Source organism: Ammodytes marinus (genome assembly GCF_949987685.1).
Source record: "Ammodytes marinus genome assembly, chromosome: 4".
Classification (NCBI taxonomy): Eukaryota; Metazoa; Chordata; class Actinopteri; order Uranoscopiformes; family Ammodytidae; genus Ammodytes; species Ammodytes marinus.
In genome coordinates this window covers 15,237,348-15,260,847 of record NC_137233.1, presented here as the reverse complement: position 1 = coordinate 15,260,847, position 23,500 = coordinate 15,237,348, and the positions used below count along the sequence as shown (strand labels likewise).

The 23,500-nt window shown below is 41.2% G+C and overlaps 2 protein-coding genes across 3 annotated transcripts; one reads left to right on the top strand and one right to left on the bottom strand.

Moving 5' to 3' along the window:
- The first annotated feature begins 1,832 nt into the window (after window positions 1–1,832).
- Window positions 1,833–14,640, top strand: ddi2 (DNA-damage inducible protein 2). 2 transcript variants are annotated; one of them, XM_080026272.1, is made up of 11 exons: window positions 1,833–1,920; window positions 2,080–2,256; window positions 3,449–3,578; window positions 7,265–7,558; window positions 7,677–7,803; window positions 8,518–8,645; window positions 9,082–9,210; window positions 9,604–9,707; window positions 9,857–10,049; window positions 11,363–11,411; window positions 12,086–12,186. In XM_080026272.1, the coding sequence occupies exons 2-10, from the start codon at window positions 2,119–2,121 to the stop codon at window positions 11,371–11,373; spliced, it is 1,254 nt and encodes a 417-aa protein (XP_079882398.1). In that variant the 5' UTR covers window positions 1,833–1,920; window positions 2,080–2,118; the 3' UTR covers window positions 11,374–11,411; window positions 12,086–12,186. The 2 variants fall into 2 exon arrangements, with proteins under 2 accessions (XP_079882398.1, XP_079882397.1); XM_080026271.1 differs by lacking the exons at window positions 1,833–1,920; window positions 2,080–2,256; window positions 3,449–3,578; ... (3 more) ...; window positions 9,082–9,210; window positions 9,604–9,707 and having other exon boundaries at window positions 9,861–10,049; window positions 12,086–14,640.
- Window positions 14,641–19,418: 4,778 nt separating this feature from the next.
- Window positions 19,419–22,504, bottom strand: cplane2 (ciliogenesis and planar polarity effector 2). The gene is made up of 5 exons (XM_080025745.1): window positions 22,171–22,504; window positions 21,550–21,702; window positions 21,305–21,429; window positions 20,982–21,121; window positions 19,419–20,744 (listed from the first exon to the last, which is right to left on the bottom strand). Exons 1-5 carry the CDS (start codon window positions 22,280–22,282, stop codon window positions 20,531–20,533), a joined length of 744 nt encoding a protein of 247 aa, XP_079881871.1. The 5' UTR covers window positions 22,283–22,504; the 3' UTR covers window positions 19,419–20,530.
- Between the last annotated feature and the right edge of the window lie 996 nt (window positions 22,505–23,500).

The window sequence follows — 23,500 nt, the reverse complement described above, 5'->3', positions numbered from 1 at the left end:
TTCTTGCAGCAGCAACAACATTTGCATGGAATAAAGAGGAACTGTGTGGTTAGCATGACGCTTTGCCATTTCTGTGGGCGGCTACGGAAGAAACTTAGAAAATCCAAGGAAAAAAACACAACACTAAAGGCAGCAGTGTTTGATTAAAGGAGGAACTATGGGAGAGAAAAAAGCCGTATCCTTACAACCAAAAGTTTTGTGTTGTGTTTGTCTGCAAAGTGTATTTGTACATATTTCCTCAGATGGACACTGAACTGAACCGACGTGGAATATGATAAGCAGTGCATTTTCATAAATAAAAGCCTTGGTCAACAAATTCAATATGTAACTCAATTTCTATATCATATTAAAGTTAGACTTTTCTCATAAAAGAGCAAGTCAAGAACTATAATAACTGTTTTCCCATCAAAATTAGAAAAAGGAGAGCTCCCTTACTTTGAAAAAAGTAAGTGAGAAAACAAGTCAGAAATCTTGGTGTATTCAGTGAAGGAACCTTCTCCACTTCTTTTGATTGAAATAATTAGTGCTCATTATTATCCACTTTGCACACACAACTTTATCCCTCTTATATTCTCGTCATTTTGAATTATTACTGTTGCTGTTACTGTTGTTTTTATTATTTTTATTATTAATTTATTAGGCTATATCAATGTTTTTTTATTCAGTAATTCCTGTTTAATGCAATATGCATTAAGATTTGCCTTTGTGAAAGAAATGTACAATATAGGCTATGTATGAATATTCTGGCCTACCGTTTTTACCAAGTCTGTTCAGAAAAATGCAAACAAATTCTTCACACTGCTCCTTTAAATAGCGAAGTAGTCTAAAAACATTACACAACTTTAGTAAGAAAGTTACGGTGGCGCTGAGCATTAAATAAAAAAAAGTTTCACAGCTAATATAGCCGTTAGCACACTCAGGATCTCGTAAGGATCTTACGAGATAAGGATCACCCTCTCATTCATCAATAACGATGCCTGTGTGTGTGTGTGTGTGTGTGTGTGTGTGTGTGTGTGTGTGTGTGTGTGTGTGTGTGTGTGTGTGTGTGTGTGTGTGTGTGTGTGTGTGTGTGTGTGTGTGTGTGTGTGTGTGTGTGTGTGTGTGTGTGTGTGTGTGTGTGTGTGTGTGTGTGTGTGTGTGTGTGTGCGCGCAGACGAGGTGAACCTAGCCATAGGCATGAGTGTGCTGACGGCTACATTAGCATTTGGTTAAAATATATGCAGTTTGTTCATTATGAGCCACCATACTGTGTTGCCTCATCCAATCATAATGCCCGGTGGGCTAGTTCACTTTTACCTTCTGTTTGTTACTGTATCAAAGCGTGCGTTTTATTGAAAGCTTGGATTAAATGCAGTCGTTTAAACTCGGTGTGATCCTTGACTCGTACAAACACATACGAACTTTCTACAAGGAGGGCAGGGTTGACATGGCTATATATAGCCATGTCAACTTTGCGCAGATTCAGGAGTAAAGCCCAGTCGGACCTCAGCAGCTGATCACGGGCGTAAAGCCGAAAGAGTGTCCCTCAGTACCCGATGCGATCGCTGATTAATGAATGAACAGTAAAACATATTTAAAATAATTGTATTGATTATGGGGCCCATTGTAGTCCGTAAACCAAAGCAATTGCCTCTGCACACACACACACACACACACACACACACACACACACACACACACACACACACACACACACAGGCATCGTTATTGATGAAGCTTCCAGTAGATGGCGGTAACGTTAGCTTGCAGTGTTTTTTCTTTTAATTAGAAGAAGAAACTATACTACTATGCTCACGACTGCAAATGCTGTAATGCGGCATGTCGAAAAACCAGCCGAATGAAATGCGGCACTTCTGAGCAGCACTTGTATGTTGTTTAGTTGAGGATAAAAGAGAAACTGACAAATCAGGCGTTTACCCAGTAAGTGCAAAGCAGTTGCTGTATTTCCATGTACCATTGGTTTCCCCTTTGATGCCTTTTGTAGTGAATTATGTATTTTAAACTTGAATAAAAACACATTATAATTGAGTTTTTTTCCCTGTGAAACAAGGAAACTCCACTAACCGCATTCTGTTACAGCGGGTTTGTCCAGTGATCCAGCCTCAGAAGAAAGAAGCGATGTTGGTCACCGTTTTCTGTGCGCCGAGGGATCGCCCAGAAACCACCTTCGCCCTCGACGTGTCCCCAGAGCTGGAGCTGAGAGACTTTGTAGCACTTTGTGAACTGGAATCAGGAATCCCAGCTGGGGAAATTCAGGTAGGACCAGACAGCTAATTCAGCTAATAGCTAGCTAGCTGAGTTGCTAGCATGAATCGGGTATATGCTGTTTTGATGGACGCAGTGTTGCGAAACTTCGGATTCCATCCGCAGAAATATGTTGACCGACAAGTTGTGTGTCTAACGGTCAGTAACGGTTACAGACGGTCTGTTTATGATTGGCTGCTTTTAAACTAACCCATTGGTAAAATGATGCTAACACTAGTTTAACAGCCCGAGGATAATAATTAAAGCTGAGGGTAACATGATGAAGTTAACTCACAATGTATGTTTTTTCGCCCACAAGTAAAGTCAGTTAACAACGGTTTTCTAACGGTAACTCAAGATATGAAGGGGGCGTTATCTCCACAGGTAGACACAGAGGAACATGTTAATAAAGTGACAAAAATGTGTTTGCATATTTTAAGTGACACATTTTTGGCTTTCTAGTAGTGTATTTTTAATGGCTTGAAAATGAAATAATGACACACAAAAACAAATGTTTTGAGTAAATCCATTAACTTTTTCACTGGACCAAATAAGTCATGTTTTATGCCAAATGGTCTCTTATACCCAAGGTAATTGATTGTTTTTATCCTCAATTTTGGGTTATTTTTTAATTGGTCAATCATGTATATCACACAGGTTTACGTTCAACTCTAATTTAGCATTGAGGTGAGTAGTTGGATTAGGACACAGGCCTATTTTAAGTAATTTGTCAGTCGATGACAATGTAGAGTAGACTTGTTTTTAATTCCCTTTTCAAGCAATAGTACTAAAAGTTTCTGAATATAACTGTGCATTTGACATGCGTTCTGAACAGTAGTCAGTTTGGATATATGTTTCTGGGAACATGGGAAACAGTAAGTAGGGGGGTTAATTTAACCTAACACCACGGAGATGGTTTGCAGGAGGTCTTGGTTGGAAGGTTGGGAGCTGTTACATGCAGTTAGACTGCTGAATTTGTTAGCCAGTATTCTATAACATTTGCTCCTGGATTGACTTTCTGAAAACCGTAAGTAAAAGCATTTTTTGACAACTGCTCAATTTAATCTAATCAATTACATTAGGCATGCGTTAGGCATGCTGAATTTATGCTGCAATGTGGATTCCATAATCTTATATCCACATAAAAATACAGCGGAACCAATAAATGATATACAATTGAATTCTGAATTTGTCCCCCTAACAGATCACATATGTAGAACAGCTGCTAAAAGACCCGACTCGTGCCTTGGGGACCTATGGTGTTAAGGATGGAGATGTGGTGGTCCTCAGGCAGGCTGACAGAAGGCCACCACCAACTCAGCCAGCCTTTCCAGGTAATCTGCATGTCTGTTCAAATTATGTGAAAGCTGTGGATCTCAGTCTGTTGCCATTAACTTGTATGTTCATGTAAACAGACTAGTATTCATTTGTTTGTACCTTGACATGTTTCGACTACAAACAAATTAAATTAAGGTACAAACAAATGAATACTAGTCTGTTTACATGAACATACAAGTTAATTTATTAAGTTAGACTAAATGAACCTTTTTGAGTTAGTCTGTTGCCATGTTCCAATTGAGATGCCAATTACTTACTGTAAATCAAGGTCCCATGAAAATTGCCTTAAGGGTGTAATGTTATTGAATGGTTTGAAGCATTTTCACAAGTTCAATTTGAATTGAGAGTTCAGAAATAGACAGGACAAAAGCAAAAAAAATGGACATTGATGGGTTACTCAGTGATCTATAGTTTGAGCATTTGACAGTAGATGGAGCTAATGCTGACGTTTTATAATGTTGTATCACATCCAAATACATTTCAGGGTTCAACATAACTTTTTTTTCCTACTGGCCCGCCGGGCCAGTGGATCCGAGTTTTACTGGCCCCTTGTATATTTTCACTGGCCCTGCACACACTTTTTTTTTCTTCATAATTTAGTGTCAATAATTATAATACCTGTATTAGAAAAATAAAGAAAGATAACCAGATCTAAAGGGAATATATATACTGTAACAGTATAGATATTCCCTTTAGATTTGGTTATGTTTCTTTTAGTTAATTATATGAAATGTTGATATTGCTCATACACATAATATAAAACCAGGCAAACATATTGAATTAGAAGCCTACAACTGAAAGTATGTTGAAAGAGTGGGCCAGTATTTTAAAGTCCAGATGGTTGTTTTTATTCTTGAATTTGGGCAGTTTAATGAATAGTTCACCTGCAGAAATCATGTTCAAACATTAAAAAAAAATAAGAGATGAAGGTCTGATCATTCTTTGTGGTGTGGTAGGCTGTTTTTATTACTTTCTCTATATGCATTAGGGATGTGAATGTGTCGACCGAATGACCGGTTTTCCACTTGCGCTCAAGTTGACTTTAAAAATAGAATAGAAATCCGAAAATCAGTGGGTTATGCCGTTTTTTTAATGGGAGATTTCACCGTGTATGTGAGTTCACGTCTGGTCGTGAGCGCGCTGCAGGAGTGTCACTTCTCCATGAAGTGTCAGCTTCACATAAGAGTCCGGTGTGGGACCATTTTTTCAAACTATTGATAAAAAACAATGCAGTGCAAAATATGCAGCATAAGTTAAACGCTCGTCTAAGACTATGACGTTAAATCACCTTAGAAACACACAATGCCTTCGTCCGATCACAGCAGCGTTTCACCGTGTGATCTCGCCAGGGAGTGAGTGAGCCGCCGCGCAGATGAACTGTGGTTTGTGGCTAAAATAATAACCGGGGATATTCTCCCCGTTAGCGATTTCAATGCGAAAGACTTCCGCGATCTGATTGAATGTCTCGAGCCTGAAAACACAGTGCCAAACTGCGCGACTATAGGAACTGTACAGTGAGCGGAGTCCCTCCGTTCGTTTCTGTCTACAACCGACACAATCACCGGAGACGCATTCACAGCGTTTAAATAACGCCTCTCATTTGTATTACCATTGGATGCAAATACTGTAACATTACGGCGGCAGATAAAGGAAAAGCGCAGTTATCATTTTCTGCACCTCAACCTCTGCTGTGGGAAGAAAGAAAGGGGGCAATGCAAGTCGATTGATTTGTCGACTCGCAGGCGGACGGTAGGCAGCTCTGCCAACGGAGCGAGAGTGCACCCGCTTGTTGCTCCGCCTGTCAAAACGCCCACGCATCGGTTGTCCACTGGCCTTTCACTAAAACATATATTTTATATTAGGTTTATTATATTGAGTCTTAAATAAACACTGCTTTCATTCCGACTCTCAACGCGCATTTCAATGAACCATGATGTAGTCTACAAAAAGATACTGAACTGTGATTGGCCAGTCACTGGCCCGGGCGGGACAGTGACTGGCCAATCAACTTGCCCTGCATATACGTTATGTCGAACCCTGCATTTGTTTTTACCGTTGTTAGTTCTACTTAGCCAAATAGACCAGGGCCCGGTTTCCCGATAACGTCCTCTCTTAGCGACCTACGAAGACTCCTACGTTATGACTTACCAAAGTTGTTTACCTCTGTAGTCGTGGTTCCCGAACGGTGTCTTAGGAGAAACACTCCTTACGTCGTTCGTACACTGCTGAAATCGGTTGCTCCGAGTTTGATTATCCATTTCCTGCTCATTTCATGCGCAGCTGCATCTGTATGCTGTCTAATCAAATCTACCCGTGCACTTCTAGTGTAATATAAAGTCATACATTAGTTTGTTGAATCATCATCTGTGTTCTGGAACTCTTGTTTTATAATCTAAGTATCTTTAAGAACACTAATCACGTTACTTGGTGGGTCAGTAATGAAACTGAAAGTAGATATAATATTGCCAATAGCCTATATAAATAAAAACAGACGGCCCAAACAGTGTCCAAATGAGCTAAAATCCTAAATACAATAAACAGTAACATGGCACACTTATTTTAAGGTAAGCTCTAATTGATTATTCATTAATTTTTTCGCACGTTTACATGTTTTAAGGCGGAGGATCCGACGCACTCTGCCCGGGCTGAGCCGGTGTGGAACACAGTGCGGAGGTTCTAGTGTTAACCATGTCGAACATACTACCATAGCCTATACTAATTTTAAAAAAAGATATAGAAAATATAGAAACAGCGGAGGAGATGAAGATTGTTTACAGCAATTATTTTCATCATGAATGACTTGTGGCAGTTCCATGCGCAACAGGGATGTCACTCGTGTCCGTTTTACGCATGGTGCTTTACGGAAGGAAATGTGGGGGTTTGTATCTCTGGCGATGCCACAGCGATCGCAGGGACTTTCACTTGTGTCATTAAACTTATACATCTGACTGTATTTCATATCACAGGTACACAGCGATGACTGTATTTAATAACAAACTGATAAAAACGATCCGACTGTAGGCTATAGTGTATCACGTATAAAGTATTTTCATATTGTGGGACATCGCATCCATTCAGTTAATGCTGATTGTCAAGTCAGTTAGATGACTAAAAAGTAGGCTACTTGTTCATATAGTTTGAACACTTTGTGAATCAGAGTTAATGGTATTCTGCTAAAATATATAATAGCCTAAGCCTACTTTAAATATACGTGATATACACTATACAGTTGGATAGTTTTGAACATTTGTTGTGTCCGTTTGATATGAAATACAGTCAGATTTATTAGTTCAATGACACAAGTGAGAGCTGAAACATCCCTATGGTAGAGCTAAGAAGGCTCTGAGGGCGCTCCAGACCAACCTTACCAACGTATGACGTACGAAAGAGATTCGTAGCAAAGAACGTTTCGGGAAACAGGCGAAATGTTAAGTAGGAACTCTACGTAGGGGTTACGAATGACGTAGCGTTAAGAAGGCTCTAAGAAGGCTTTGGGAAACCGGCCCCAGGACTTTCTCTTTATTATGAGAGGGGTTGACCAGCTGCTGTTAAATCAAGAAGAGACAAGATTTCTAAGGCACACATATTTTGAAAAATCATTAATGTATCATTTATTTGTTAAGCAGAGTATTTGTTCATGCAAAAAGCTTACCTCTCACCCGTTATCCTGTGTGCTCCTTAGGTCTGCCCCATATCGACTTTCGTTCAATCACAGTCCCCGGCACCTCTTCTTCAAGCGGTCAACGTAGTGCCATAAGGCCGCAGCCACAGGCTTCACAGCCACCGCCGCAGCCAACACCGCAGCAGCAGCAAGCCGCACAACAATCCACGTCCACGGCCTTTCGCGGCTCCTCTCCTCAGGGGCTGGATGACCCCGCCTTACTCCAGCAGATGCTATTGTCCAATCCACATGAGCTTTCCCTCCTCAAGGAGAGAAACCCGCCACTTGCTGAGGCCCTGCTGAGCGGAGACTTAGGTAAACAATAGAAAACAGAGCCGATGGCGTCGCAACATGATTTGTGTTTATGGTTCTTCACCTTAAATCGGGTAGGAATCGGTAATGTTAGTGAAACTGTCCTTTTTTTTCTTCTCAGAGCGTTTCACCAAAGTGCTGCTGGAGCAACAGCAGGATCGAGCCAAGAGAGAGCAAGAGAGGATCAGACTTCTGACGGCTGATCCGTTTGATTTAGACGCCCAAGCAAAGATCGCGGAGGAAATCAGGTATAGAGTAGAGAGACCATAGATTTTGTTGACCACTTGTAAATATTCACAATTCAACACATTAGAGATAGATCGATTAAATGGGCCAATTATTGGCATTTTGAGATAATCTGAATCAGCCAATATCTGCGCTCCAGAGGCTGATAAGAATATAAACAAATAAAGTGTGCAGACACTGCAGGCAGCCTCGTCAGTGTGGCTGCTGTGAAGCAATGTTAGCATTTATTCATAACCCAAACATTTATCTTGTATATTTTTCTATTTCAACAATCACAGACAGCTGGACAGAAATCCAGAAGTCCCTTATGGCAATACTTTAGATAGCCATGACCAAGGAAAGCCAAGTGGAATAGAGGATGAATATTTCGTATTTGTTTAATTTTACATTTATTTAATAAAAGTTTATTTAAGTTAAATTTTGTTTTGCATTGATAACTATAGTTAAAATATTGTATTTTATCAAATGCAAAAAAAGGAAAACGTGATATCAGCATTATATTGTGTCTGACCTGCTCGGACAAAATATACGGCTTCGGCCATTGAAAAAACAATATCGGTCGACTACTGCAACACATAATACCCCGCATCTTCAGTGGTACAGTCTCGTCTTAATATTAATTCCTTCCTAATATGATAACTGTAGTTACAATGAACTTACATAAGAGAAAGCATCTTTATTCTTTTTAAGTCATGTCTGTTTTGTGCATGTTACAGGCAACACAATGTGGAAGAAAACATGACCATTGCAATGGAGGAGGCCCCAGAAAGCTTTGGCCAGGTGGTTATGCTCTACATTAACCTCAAAGTCAATGGGCACCCTGTGAAAGCTTTTGTTGACTCAGGTAATGAGCATTGAATCCTGATCCCATTTGTCATTATTACACATTTCTGGTCATGAACAGGAATCGTACTAAAATGTTTGTGGTTTAATTTGTTTTTGGCAATAACTAATATGATAATCACTAATATTAATAATATTAAGACTAATATTTATCAACTGATTTGCAGACGTATCTGAGGACAGTGTTTTAGCTTGGAACAGTTATATCCTGAACTACATAATTAACTGTATGTTCAGAAACTGGATCAATTTTGCACGTATGTCAGGTTATATCACATGCTATCTTGTCCCACTATCCCATTACTTTTTAAATATCGCAGCAGTAACAACAAAGTGAGTGGCGTTTGCATACAACCGGCTTGGCATAAAGACAGATTTTTTTGACAGTGTTGTAGGTTTCAGAAAAATGTTCAGAGGCTGACACTCTTTGTTTTTAGGAGCCCAGATGACCATCATGAGCCAAGCATGCGCTGAGCGCTGCAACATCATGCGGCTGGTGGACCGACGCTGGGCTGGGATCGCCAAGGGAGTGGGCACACAGAAGATCATTGGCCGAGTTCATCTGGGTGAGAATTGGGTTTTGCAAACATTTTCTTCGAACAACACTGTATTACAATCATATTGCTTCCCAAAAAAAAGATTTGACGGGATAATGTTTCAGTTTTTCCTGATAGCAGTCTCAGCATGCAGCTTGAAAATGTGTGGAAATATTAAATGGCACAAGTAGTAGATGTCTTTGAGTGAACATACTATTTACCAGTAGTTTAAAACACAGTTTAAATAAGTATTTCCAAATGATTGTTTAACCTCAGTTGCCAACAATAGTTTAACAAGTTACAAAATATTAAACCCATTGGAGAAGATTACTTGCGGATATCCTTGATTTTTTTTCTTCTTCTTTTAACTGAACTTATATTTAAGTCTCAGCTAGACATTTCAAAGTGCGTTCCCTCATGCAGCTCAGGTTCAGGTAGAGGGGGACTTCCTTCCTTGTTCTTTCTCCATCTTGGAGGATCAGCCAATGGACATGCTGCTTGGCTTGGATATGCTGAAGAGACATCAGGTGTGAGCCCCTTTTTATCTGATCACATTGTGCAGAACAGTATTTGTGCGGAAATCATTTCATAAAATGGGGGTTTCCATTTTTCTGTTCTCTGTATACTCACTGTAGTGGAAAGTTGAAGAGCATTACTTGTCCTGTTTTTCTTGTAGTGTTCAATCGACCTGAAGAAGAGCGTGCTCCTTTGGGGCTCTACAGGAACTGTAACCCGCTTCCTGTCTGAAGCGGAGCTGCCAGAGTGCGCCCGGCTGGCATACGGACCAGAGGGGCGTGATGACGCTCGTCCAGATGAGACAGGTGACAGAGAACTGGCAGAGGCACTTCAGAGGTCAATACAGGAAAGCGGTAAGAAACTCTCTCATGTCTGCACAGCAGCCTGTTTTTCATTGGGTTTTATTTTTTAGCAGCTCAGTTAGAAGTACATTTGCATGTGCCACTTAAAGCTTTTTATTCTCAACCTTATTTATGCAGTCATCTGAATTTTCAGTCACATGATCACTTCATGTCATCACCTCAGCAAATTAAAAGTGGTTTATGTCATCACCTCAGCAAATTTAATGTGCTTTTAAAATAAAATGAGGTCAGGAAATTGAGAAATGTATGTCAAGCAAATATAAGCATAAAGTATAACACTTGACGAAGATATTGGCTAAGATCAAGCTTTTTAGGCTTAAAGGGAAACACTCATAATTAGGTTTGTGGTAATTAAAAACTGAATTTCTATCATAGTAATTAAGCTAACATTTCATTAGCAACGTTTAACTCGATATAATTGTTAATTTGGCAAATTGTTAGTAGGCTATCATACACAGACCATGTCAAATAAAATTTATCTCAGCTCTGTAGACATGTATGGAATTTTTTTTTAGACATTTTCTCGTCAATTTTGACCTGGCACCTTTATAAATATGAGAAAAAAATCTCATAAATTATCAAGTAAATGATTAAGACATCCTGTCATTTTAAAACAAGACATCTGATGTGACAGGTGATCAGTACACTGTTTAATGTAAATAGCATTCAGAGAGGACTGGGTGTTTTGTTGGAACAGTGAATAAAAGTACCTCCACAGTGCTTATAGGTATTACAATTAACTGTCAAAAGTTGGAAAAAAAAGCTTACTTATCCTTTTTTTTTGGCTTCTAATACAATAAACATTTGAGCTTGTCTACACATTATTATGTATGTGTTTTCCTTTAATGCTTCTCAAGGCTCACATTAACATCTGTGCTAATCCCATTGATACAATTAGTGTTTAATATTGTTTTCATTGACCAGTCATGTCCGGTAATGGCTGCAGTAAAGTTGAGTCAATCCACTGCTTTAGATGGGGCATTAATCCATCAATTTTGGCCTCGATCTTCATGGTTAAGTGATTTTGATTGAATGTCCTGCTGACGTGACCTCAATTGAGCTTTCTGAGGTTCTGTGACAGGGGACGTGATTACGTTGTGACCTCTCTGTCAGGACCTAGGCACAAGTTGTTGTTGTTTTTTTGGATGACACTTTTCACATTTTGTGTGTGTGTGAAAAGGCTCATAGGTTGGTGCATGCTCTGTGTGTGTGTGTGTGTGTGTGTGTGTGTGTGTGTGTGTGAATGCTAACTTTCTCCGTCCCTTTGCATGATGTGTGTGCTGTGTGCCCTAACCCCTGAGCAGGACAGCACTGATGCATTTGGAGACAGCTGGAGAGGGCCCAACCAACCAGGTACTGCAAATTCACAAAGCCCATTGCCGATGCTATGTCCATTGCTATTTACGTCTTTTTACTTTGCTGTTATGTTGCTGCTGAATCAGTTAATTGATGTTGTACTTCTGTTTATACTTATTTATGTATTGATTCTGAATACATGTAACTGTTAAAGAGGAAAAATAGCACAAGTAACAAATGATATGTGCATCATGTATTCAACACTATTACAGTAGTTTCAGTAAGGAAATTTGTGTTTTGGGTCTTTCTCTTATTGGTGGAGTCAGCGATTCTGGAGAACGATTCTTGTCAAAATCAGTCAATATCTCCTCACAATCCGCTATCTGTCCGTACTGTGTGTGTGCGCGCTGAAAAATAAATCTGGTATTAAAACACAGCCTAGGCTCTGTAAACAGGTATGTAAACAAAGGGGGCCCAACCGTAGCTAGCAACATGCCTGTTTACAGAGCCAAGGCTGTGTATGAACACTGGATATCATTTCAGCGCACAAAGTACTTAGCAGATCGTGAGGAGATATTCAATGATTATGAAAAAAATAAGCATTCGCTAGAATCACTGACTACCTTTTTAAATGTTATGAATATGCATATTATCCAAACTGATGCTCCCAGATTGGGTCCACAATATTCCAGCTGTTTTAATTCCCAGTTTTATTTTTGTTCCTGTAATAGACACTGCAGATGGACAAACTACCTCACCGCAGCCCCCACCATTTACATTACCCAGAACCTTAGAACAAATGTCCTCATCCACCTCCCCATCCCAAAGCCCTCCCTCTGGTCAGACCCTGGATCGCTCTCAGTCTGCCCCGGCCGCAATGGACCAGGCCTCGGCACCAGAGTCCATCCAGGAGCGACCGGAGGCTGCTCCTACCACTCGTCAGGTCCACCCTCCCCCTCTGCCTGTCCACAGCAGTTCCCCAGTGTCCCCCGTACCCATTCCCTCAACAGAAGCTTGTAACCCTCCAGCAGACATGTCTACACTATCCAAGCATCCGGGGGGCGAGAGACAGCCTGGAGCTTCAGAGGGGGAGGCTGAATCAGACGAGGTGCCGACCGGCTCCACGCACCCCCAAACAGAGGAACTTTCCCCCGTTCAACCCATGGAGCAGGAGACGGCCCAGTGTGAAGCAGCTGATGCCGTAGTGGAAGCTGCTTGTCCCAGCAGCGTTCCCAGGCAATCAGACTCTGTGGAGATGGAGTCCCCCCCTGCCTCCCAGGGCACGGCGGCAACGTCCTCAGAGAGAGACCAGCCCGAGGGAGAGCACTGCTCCGGCTCAGACAACATCCCATCGCTGGCCACCGCTCTCAAGGAGCTCCACCAGCTGCTGGTGTCCAACAACCGTGCCCAGTCCCAAAACTGCAGCGCCTCCTGCTCCCCCTCAAATCTATCTCTCCCACTGGAAACAGAAGAAAACGGCACGCTGACACCCGAAAGCACCCCACAGCCCATCTCCTCCACTGCCATCACAGACGGTGCAGAAACGTGCGAGGCCAAAGCTAAGCGTGCTACTGCTCCCGTGTCCGATGAGGGACCATCTAAGTGTCTTGGTCCTGGGCAGGAGGAGCATCTAGGAGGAGATACTGCAGAGACTGTGAATGGACAGGGACCACCAGCACGCCGTCCGGCTAGCTCCGGGGAGAGGAGGTCGTCTGATGAAGGCATTAAAAGCGCCTCTTCTCAGCCCGAGCCAGAGGTTCCTCCAGACCCCGCGGGGGACCTGGTGTTCAGGGAACCTCCCGAGGGGCAGCAGGGGAGAGGGGTGGCCGACGGACGGGCCTCTGGCACAAACACACCAGACACTCTGGGCCTCCAGACTGAGCACACTTTCCTCAGCCCACTGTCCATGGCAGTGGGCTCACCCGAGGAAAACTCCAGCACCTCCTCCACACCCGCTCCCTCTCTTCCTCTCTCTGAGGCTGCCCAGCTTACATCTCCAGCCCCCGTTCTCCCTTCCCCACTTCCCTTTATAGAACAATTTCCAGCTGAGCACATCCAGAGAATCCAGGCAGCTGGCTTTTCTGCCACGGAGGCTGCCGAGGCACTGCAACAAGCCCATGGGGTTGTGGAGCTAGCTCTGCTGGCGCTACTAGCCCGCAGTATCACTGTGCCCACCTAAGACTCAACTGGTCATACGAGTCCCAAGCCTCCCAACTCAGCGTCTGTCTTATTTATACCTTGTTTCTGATCCAGATGTCTAAGTCCTTTCTTTAACAGGGAGTACGTATAAACATGCTGTCTCTTGGTTTTGTCGTAGTGAATATCCAAGAGCAAACAGGACTATTGGTAATACTTTTCTGGATACTGCAGATATGTGAGGTGTGTTTGCATGCAGGTGTTTTGGGTGCCCGCCCATTTCATTGGTTTTTAGAGATTTGGTATGGTAGATTGATTTTCTTCTTGTTTTTCTCGTCCAACATTGACACATTATTAAATGCCCAATGTATGATTTGGTTCTTGAAACATGTTATTATCTTCACTTTTGATATGTCATTAAACTTTTGTTGTTTGAGTTGTGGAGCATCAATAAAATAAAAACAAAATCTGAAACGTCCCAATGCCAGAATAACTAGTTCGGTCTGGTGAGCTTTAGATTGTTCAGGACCAATGTGGACATTTGAAGCAATTTGCTGATAAATAAAGCATCATATTTATTTATTTTTTTGTTAGCCCCTTTAGTTTATACACCAGAAACCAACAATGGGAAAGAAACCTTGTGTGAACTGCTACAGTTTAGAAGGGTTGATCATTTTTTGATCAAGTTTACAAATAGTTTCTCTGGAGAAGTAGTAGCCCCTATACACACAACAAACACCCATTATCAAACTGACATATCAAGGGAGCGTGTGTATTTGTTGACGTATCACCTTAGATCGAAATCTTTGTTCAGTAATGTGTATTACAGAAGGTATCTTGTACTGTATGAATCATTCTCCACAGTTTGGAAGAGTTGCCATGTGTAGATTACAAAACAGTTTATAACTCTTTTCTGAAGGTCCTTTTTACTTTGTGTCAAATCATTGTAGTCTGTGTCCATACCTTCAAAAAAACATTTTGTTATCTGTTATGGCCATCCGGCCTGTCATACATTTTGTCAGTACCATCATATATCAAGTATTTGAATGGCTTTATTGGAGTCATATATACCAACAACATTCAGGCAGATTGAATGATTTTATCTTGTATGAAATTTTAAATTGCAAATAAAATGGAACTAGTATTTGTACACAGTCTGGTCATTTTATTATTTATTTTTAAATTTTTTGTCATTCATTGTGGCAAAACGGTGCACACTTTCTTGACTGTGGATACTGACATTTTTGAATATATATTTCCACTGTTACTGTAATTTTTGATGAATTAATTTGCCAACTATTATCTTGTGATAAATCTGTGTCTGCAAAAACAATGTATGTTATAGTTCACCAACTAGTATGACATAACTCATTACCTTAGAGGACTATGAAAACCAGTAAGCCACCATTTATATTTGAATTAGTTTTATTTGTATTTTGGCTTTTCCGACCCACAATCCTCTGCTCACCAGAAATAATCTCTGCGTTCCAAATGCACATTCTCGCTTTTTTTACTATTCTACAAACACCAAAAATGCTTGCTAGTGTGAACATACCAAATTCCAATGGCATTTTTCAGCATTCCGCATTTCACCACATGTATTGGGACATCCTAAATATGTCTCTGCCTTACTAAATAACAGGGAAGTATGTGTATTTGAAGGCAGCCTATAGGTCACAATTAAGCCACCGAAAGAGAACAACCTCGCTGGTTGTGATGGATCAATGAGCGAGAGGCCCCAATTTGAAGGCGCAATGTTATGATGAAATAGTACATACTGCACTTTTTAAAGGCAGCTGCACAATGTAGTAGCCTATAGTGAAACAAATCAAATTAAAGTTATTTGGAACGGAGGGATGGACTGTGACGGATATATAAGTAAGAGTCAAACTTCAAGTTTCTATGTTATGCCGAAGTAGAGTGTGTGTGTGTGTGTGTGGTAGTATAAAGTAAAAGAATGGGATTTGGAACACCCATTATTGCCAGGCTTGTGGACGGAGCCACACCTGGTTCCAGTTTTTGTGATTGCTGCTTAGTAAAGCCCAGCCTGCATCCGTCTGGACTCATTTAATTAGAGTGGTTATGGGGCAATTGAAGGCTACTTCAATAGACAAACACATCCCCAGTTTTAACTTGGTTAGAGTTTAAAAATAAATTAAAAAGTTTCAGACTTAAGCGTTATGGCTCAGTTGGACGACAGCGATGAAAACAGCCGTGGTTTGAGCAGTAGTAGCATGATTGGTTATCTACACCATCCAGTGAATGATTTGACATCACAAATACAAACCATGTGGAGAGAGCCCCGTTCCATAGGGTTTTCTCATTTTCTGGAAACCAACATAGGGTTTTCTCATTTTCAGGAAACCAACATAGGGTTTTCTCCTCTTGTGGAAACCATCGGTACACAGGACTATCGTGACCTGGGTGAGAGCAGTGACTCCACAAACCAGCCTGAGGAAAGCAGGTAAGGACCACATGGAGCATCTGCAGAACTTACTGCAGTTAACTCCGTAAGTATAGGATAATGACAAAATGTCTCCCCTTTTTTTTTAAATTTTTAGTCCCCCTCCCTTCGACATTTCTTCAGCTCTCCAGTCAGTGGCCTTGATGGGAACATTGGGTTTGAAAGAAATGTACTCCTCTGTATCCAAGCTGTTATCTGACGATCCAGCTTTTTCTCCTTCAGATGATCAGGATAACAATGCAGACGGGTAAGATATTGTAAACCTGTTAACTATTTTGTAATCTGTTATACCTTTAACTAAATGTGGCCTGCTTCATAAACCCAGGGCCGCCCAACCGGTGGATGAGGAAGGTCTGAGTTTCAACTCAAAGTACTTTACGCTTTGTAAGTTTACCTTTTCTTCTTTTGGCTGTTGTCAGTGATTGAACAGTGGAACATTTAGAGCAATGTAAAGTAGCTTGTGTTCATTTTGGCCCTGCAGCCCCACTCTATCAGGACTACTTTCTGCAGGCCGTGAGACCAGGTTTGGCCGTGAGAGATGATCTCCATAGTCTGAGCAACAGTGTTGTGTCTGAACTGATAATCCCTCAGTACGTGCAGCCCCTGCAATCCTCTCCCTGCCATTCTAAAGCACCTCAGGTTGGATTTAGTAACTTCAGGAAAGGGAATCCGGAAAGGAACGGGCCCCTGCTTCCACCAACCGTGGTGCCTCAGAGCAGCTTTTGGTGTGATCTAGATGAGGTGAAGGATTCTGGCCTGCTCGGGAGCTTGACCAAGAGAGAGATTTGCTGTCAGGAGGTGTGAAAGGCTCTCGTAAACAAGTTAAAAATTACTTTTTAAGGTAGCTTTCTAACTTCAAATAGTGTTCAAGTTTTTTTTTTTCAGTTATGGGAATATACCTTTTAGAAAATGTTGACTCTCTGACACACCCATAGTTGCATAGTGCACCGTTTTTTTTAATCTTTTACACTTCAGACATGATCATCATTACCAACGTGCTGCATTTGTGATAAATTGATTTTATTAAATGATGATAATAATTCATTTGTTCTTCCTCCCTTAAGTCGATGTTTGAGTTGATGAGCTCTGAAGTGTCTTACTTAAAGAGCCTGGAGGTCGCCATCAATCATTTCTATGCGTCAGAGTCACTGAAACAGACCCTGTCTCCAATGGAGCATCGCATTCTGTTTTGCAACATGGTGCATGTGAGGACGGCTAGTGAAAAGTAAGAACTCCACATACAGTCCCTCCTATTTACATACGTTCTTGAACTGGGTGTGTTAATGCTGAGCTGGGCCCCTTCTGCTCTAGGTTCCTCAGGGATCTGGAAATCCGCCTGGGAGAGAATGTGTTGATATCCCAGGTTGGAGACAATGTGCTGCGCCACTGCTCAGAGTTTCGCCGCTGCTATGTGCCCTATGTCACTAACATGCAGTTCCAAGAGGCCCTCATGAACCAGTAAGTCTCACTCCTGTGCTTGAGTTGATGCTTCCCCAACTTTTCATGAAGACTAATTTAATCCTATTCAAGGCAGCAGAACAGAGACTTTCTGTCCACAATCAAGATGCTTGAGAGAGACCCAGTGTGTCAAAGAAAGAGCCTCAAGTCCTTCCTCATTCTTCCCTTTCAGAGGATCACTCGTTTAAAACTCATGCTACAGGTATAGTGGTCTGGTCAGATTACCATGAATACATTTAACTTGGCATGGCATGTTTCAGAAGTCAACTAAGGCTTATTTTGTGTGTTTGTTTTCATCTTTCTTTTAAGGCCATCCTCAAGGAGACTGAACAAGGCTCTGACTCCATTTTAAATCTGGAAAAGGCAATTGAAGCCATTCATGAGGTACACTGATGGTTTGTCTGGATCTGTACATTCATGCTGACACAGAACTGCGGAATGAGCTAGTAGGCCTATTGGGAAAGGAGAGTATGTGGTGGTGTTAGTTGTGCTTAAAAAGGCGGAGGAGATACATTGGATTGCAATTTTAAATAACTCTTTAAACTCTCTGGATCTTCAGATAGTGACGGAGTGTGACGAAGGGGTCCGAAAAATGAAACAAATGGAGGAGATGGTCAGCCTTGATGCGCAGCTGGATTTTAGCAGAGTTAAGGTCTTTTCTTATCAACTTGATTTCTGTTATTTAAACCCACAGATGGCAATACATTGTAACTAACTTCCTCCATTTCAGTCATTTCCTCTGGTTGTAAGTGGTCGTTTCCTGGTGCATGAGGGTAAACTGAGGCAGCTGGTGGTGGATGGCGCCCGTGGCTCAAAGATTTCATTCATTGGGGTCCACCTCCACCTCTTCAACAACCTTTTGATAATTTCCTCAAAAAGGTATTTGGCGTGCATAAAATGGGACAATTACTGACCACGATTTATTTCACACATTTAAGGCCACGCTAAATGGGTTTTGATTGACAATGTTGTGCAAAGGATACACTTGATTTTATCTACTTCATGATCCAGATCAGCTAACTGCATCGTTTCTCCTATTTGGTAATGCATTGAATTGCCAACAGTTGTTTAACCAAACTATGTATCTCTCTCTTTGTATCATTTCAGGTATAACAGATTCTCTGTTGTGGATCACGCTGTATTCCCCACACATGTGCACCTTGTGCATATGAATAACGAGTCCCTGGGTCTCCCACCACACTCCTTCCTTCTGCGTCTCTCTCAAAGTGGAACCGGACAACCTACCGCCATCATACTTGTTGCGGACAAGAGGTACGACAGGCTTTGATTTCTAAATCTCCTTTAGCAGCTAAACTTCCATCTGTAATTACTGTCTTTTTGTCCTTTGCAGTTCAGATAAAGAGGGCTGGATGACGGCGCTGTCATCTAGATGGTGATGAAACCATGAGAAATCTGCGATTTTTATGACTTAAAACTTTTTAATTTAGTATATTTTAATTCTTATATATTTTTGGGATAATTTGTTAATTAATGTTTAGCCTCACTTCTCAACACATAATGTTCTGAATGATTTAAATGGTGCTTGGAGGCATACTACACAACATGAAAGCATTCACGCACGCACTGAAGATGTCACAATTGGCTAACGCACAGGATGGGTGAGGGGATACTTTTTTCGTGTTTATACTTGTATTACAACAATTCCCTTTTTTTTTCTTTTTTTTTTTAAGAAATCTGCCCTTTATCTTTGAATAAAGAATTTCTGACCTTATCAGGCTATGCTCCCACTTAATTAAGATGGTAACAAAACAGCACCCACAATGTGAAATACTGTCAACACCTAAGCGAACAATGTTCTGACTTGAGTGGTGATAATAACAGTGATCCATGACGGTTTCGATATCATGTCTGTGATAATGCAAAGAAAACAAATGTAGTGGAGCTGTCTGACAGAAGTGAGGAAAAAGCGTAATGTTTTGTATTCAAATATACAGACACAGAATAGTTTGGATGTTTTCAAATCGACAAAATCACAAATAGGCCTACAACATTTTGTACCTCACAATCTTTAAGTCATTACACAGCATTCTAGCTTTAACACTTCATAACTACAGTCAATATCTGGTCTCATATCATGATACTGTAAAACACTGCTGTCTCCCAGATCAGCAGCTACGTGTGGTCCCTCAAAGCCAGACACCCAGGGGTGATGTTACCTGGAGTCCCCCATCTTCTTAACCACCTCTTAGGAAAGAAAAGTAATGTTTGGTATTAAAGCGGCTACGAGAAACTTTTGAATATCTTTAAAACGGTCTAATTTTCCCTCTGATCGTAAATGACCTCAACAGCAAACAAGACCATCAGTGCAAAGAAAGCTGTTTTTATTAATGCCTTTGGTCTGGTCGCACACCCAGTCCGATTTTCGGCTTGCGCATGCAGGCTCTATGGTCACATATTCGTATTGGTCGCAGATTTCAGTGTAGCGCAGCAACGTGATTTGAGAAGCCTGTCTCCAGGTAAGCGAAGGGGAGCCTTGTTTGAGACAGTAATTGTCGTCATAATGGCTGATAACGGGGCAGAACCATCAAAAGAAAATTCAATGAACTCAAAGCTAAAAGGGAGAGTGATTGACGGGCGGGAGGAGGGCGTTGCCAAGCAACGTGTAAACAATTTAACGGGAGTGAAATAGTCATGCAGTGTTTACTCCTAAGTGAATGAACGGTTAAAAAAAAAAGTTTCCTTTACTTCATCATCATCGGATGACCATTATTCATCTGAAGTAGTCATTATTTACAACAACATAAACACATTACCTCATCGTGATCCACTGCCGTCTCTCGTTCATTAGCTTTCTGTGAGGACACGTAATCTTTCAGCTCTGTGAGAGTGGTTAGTGACACTGCATCAACTCATTGCAATCAGGTGTGTGTGGCACTGACTTGCATTAGTTGCAGTGTCACTAACCACTCTCACGGAGCCGAAAATATTTTGTGCCCTCACATTTCCACCTGGACATGCACTATATTGCGTCCTAATCAATTGACACCGGCACCGGCCAGCACGTGCTAGAAAATAGCTTTACGACAGCTAGCATCGCAAAATTACTACCGGTTTTGTCCAAAGGGGCGGCCAACCGCCAAAGTTCCTCGTAGCCACTTTAAATGACAGTAACCATCTCCTGCTGTGAATGGTGGCTGGCCGTAACACAGTCCTGATGCCACAGATTCTCTGCCAGGCAGTTGAGGAGGGGAGCTACGTCACCTAGCCCGTCGCTCACCTCCCCACCCATACGCAGCACCGGTATGCTCCACGTCTCTTGGAAGTCTCTCACATCTCTCTCTGCCACATCACAGTGCATGTAAAGGTCAAATCTGAAGAGAAATGTTAAGGATATGTGTTCATCATTGTAAAAAAAAAGGTTTGGGAAGTGACGAGCATGTTTCAGTTGCAAACTCTTCCGGCTTATGATGTACAGTGAGAGTAGCATGTTACTAACAACAAAGCTGAATTTCTTACATAATAGAGATGGTTGCGTTCGTAAGATGACTACAGGCATGTTTAGTGTGACGTTTTAGAGTAGGCCTAAGCTCTCAACTGAAACAGGATACTTGGTGCCAACAACCATTTTGACAACACGACCCTCGGTTGTCCCCGTCCATTTAGCGATTTGATTGGACAGATCATCAAAGGACGTCCTGTCTGTGAAGGAGAACAGGAAAAGAAAGGCGTCCACCTGCTCCTTACACGACTGGAAGACACAAGGAACAGGGATTTTAAACAAAACATCTGGTGTATTTGCATTTGTGTGTGTGTGTGTGTGTGTGTGTGTGTATATATATATATATATATATATATATAACAATCTAGAATAATGAAAGTGTCATTTCTGTTTCAGTAGCTCAATAACTATGTGTTTAGATTTCATACATACTGGGAGCAAATGGTCAAATCTACGCAAGGCGTTCTCTCCACAGTCCCACAGCTGCAGACGGAAGAAAAGCACTCTGCCACTTTCTCTCAGCTTCACCGGCCAATACACCACTGATGTCTCAATACCTGGATAAGACAAAATGTCAAATTGGATGAATATTCACGTGACCTGATTCAACCATTATTATTAAAGGGATTTAAATTGTATAAACCACTTTGTCTCGTCAGCGTGGAGCTGCGACCGACCTGTGGTTTCATAGTGCATGTTGGGAATGTTCATGCCTGCGAGATGAGCAGCGAGAGCAGTCTTCCCGACGCCACTCTTGCCGGAGATGAAGATCTTGTAGTGAACTGTGTCCACGGCCACATGCAGGGGCATCACTGGAGACTCCAACAGGCCTGGAAAACAAGTTTCAAACTAACTGATATTTCATTTGTTTACTTCAATTTGGTAGGTAAACTTTCCACAGTCTTACTGTTTCACTGGTCAATAGCTCACTGTCACTTATTTGTCTTTTTTTTCTGATCTTAACTACAAGCTAAATGGCATATTATTGTTAATGCTGCACCTCCGAGGGGTCACTTTATGGACAGGATTCTGGTAGTGGAGGTTTGTAAAAGAAAAAGGCACATTTATATATCAGCCATATTTTGTGACCGCTTCCCACTAAAGCACTGTCACCTCAAAATGATGTGGAAATGAGAATAATCGTCTGTGGTCAAGTCTGACTTCTTTACTGTAGAATTAACTTACTGAAACAGCTTGCTGTACAATGAAACCTGGATAGACTGTACACGTGGATGATGGTTTCTTTGAAAACAGAAAAACAACTTGTAATTCCACCACAATAGTTTATGTTGTCATACCGAAATGTTTCCGTCTCTTCTTGTGTAGTATTTTGCTGAAATATTCTTTGCTGTCTTTACATCGATGCCAGTCAGATACTACGATGGATCCGGGATGGGGAATCTGTGCCATGTTATCGCTGGTTGTGTTTAGCTAATATCAGACTGCTCACCATGCTGACTTAGGTCACTTTATTTGAAAAAGAAAGAAAAATAGGCGCAGTGTAGCGGCAGAACACAGCTCTTATAGTATCAAAATACTGCCAGCTGTATTTTCTAATCATAACGCGCTATTGAAAATAATAACTGCAGTCACAAAATGACATTTTTTAAAGTGCAGCGAAATGATGAAAACTTCCGTCAACTTTGACAAACCTTGACAACCGCTGCCTGACGTCACGTCTTCTTCTGCGTTTTCTTTCACCTCATTGGCTCATTACCGCCACCTACTGCACGTTTCTACTGTCTGCATCTTCAAGGTAGGCTTTCCTGGAAGATTTCCGTGATGCAATGTTATGCTTTATACCCTCTTATAATAGGTCCATGTTTACACACTTTATTGCCGTACTAAGTTCATTTAGACTAACTGTTACATACAATCAGGCAGCAAATGCCCATCAGCTGTTTCTGTTTGGTTAGAGGGTGTGCTGCATAGCAGTGGTGAGTCAAACATTGTAAATAGGCTATGTCTTCCTGTGTCAATGATAAGTCTGTGTATTCTTGCCAGACTATGTGAACATGTTCCTCTATAATAGTTTGGACTTTGTTTGGCCTCATTCAAGGGACTCTGTGTGTCATGTGATTTAAAGGATTTGGCTGATGTGATCATTCATTACTTTTCACACCTACAAGGGCAGAGACATCGGGTCAGTCATGCCAGGTACTTTCAGAGAGTTGTAATTTATTATTTTATCATGCACTCACCTCCGTCTGGAGTCCTGGATTTCAGTTTTTCCCAATCGTTTTAAACACATTTCCCGGAACTATAAACTCAATTTGACAAAAACACTAAACCCAAAACTGCAAAGAGTTTAAACCATTTTGTCGAAACTCTCATCTATTGCTAAATGAAATTCTGCACTTAAAACAATATTCTCCTCAAAACTTATTATTTCTTCCGAAACCATACACACACACGTGTATCACTAACATCAATTCAAGTCTGGTGGGAAACATTTCAAATACAAAATACTGTTTTTGTTGTTCATGGCCGTGTTATAGATTACAATTTTTAAGATTTCCCTTTTTTCCTTTTAATTAAATGTTCTTCATTTCCCACGATAGGTTGAACTGTTATGCTACATACAGTTTAAAAAGCTTTTCCATATTGTGATACAATGCTTTGAATATA

What these genes read in the sequence shown, in the direction of transcription:
- cplane2 (XM_080025745.1), bottom strand. Translation starts at nt 22,282, where the DNA reads ATGGCACAGATTCCCCATCCCGGATCCATCGTAGTATCTGACTGGCAT. An exon ending in CATGCACTATGAAACCACAG is followed by an intron (nt 21,430 to 21,549) that starts GTCGGTCGCAGC and finishes TGTCTTATCCAG; the next exon opens with GTATTGAGACATCAGTGGTG. An exon ending in GATTTGACCATTTGCTCCCA is followed by an intron (nt 21,122 to 21,304) that starts GTATGTATGAAA and finishes TGTGTCTTCCAG; the next exon opens with TCGTGTAAGGAGCAGGTGGA.
- ddi2 (XM_080026271.1), top strand. Translation starts at nt 9,978, where the DNA reads ATGACGCTCGTCCAGATGAGACAGGTGACAGAGAACTGGCAGAGGCAC. An exon ending in GAGGTCAATACAGGAAAGCG is followed by an intron (nt 10,050 to 11,362) that starts GTAAGAAACTCT and finishes ACCCCTGAGCAG; the next exon opens with GACAGCACTGATGCATTTGG. An exon ending in GAGAGGGCCCAACCAACCAG is followed by an intron (nt 11,412 to 12,085) that starts GTACTGCAAATT and finishes TTCCTGTAATAG; the next exon opens with ACACTGCAGATGGACAAACT.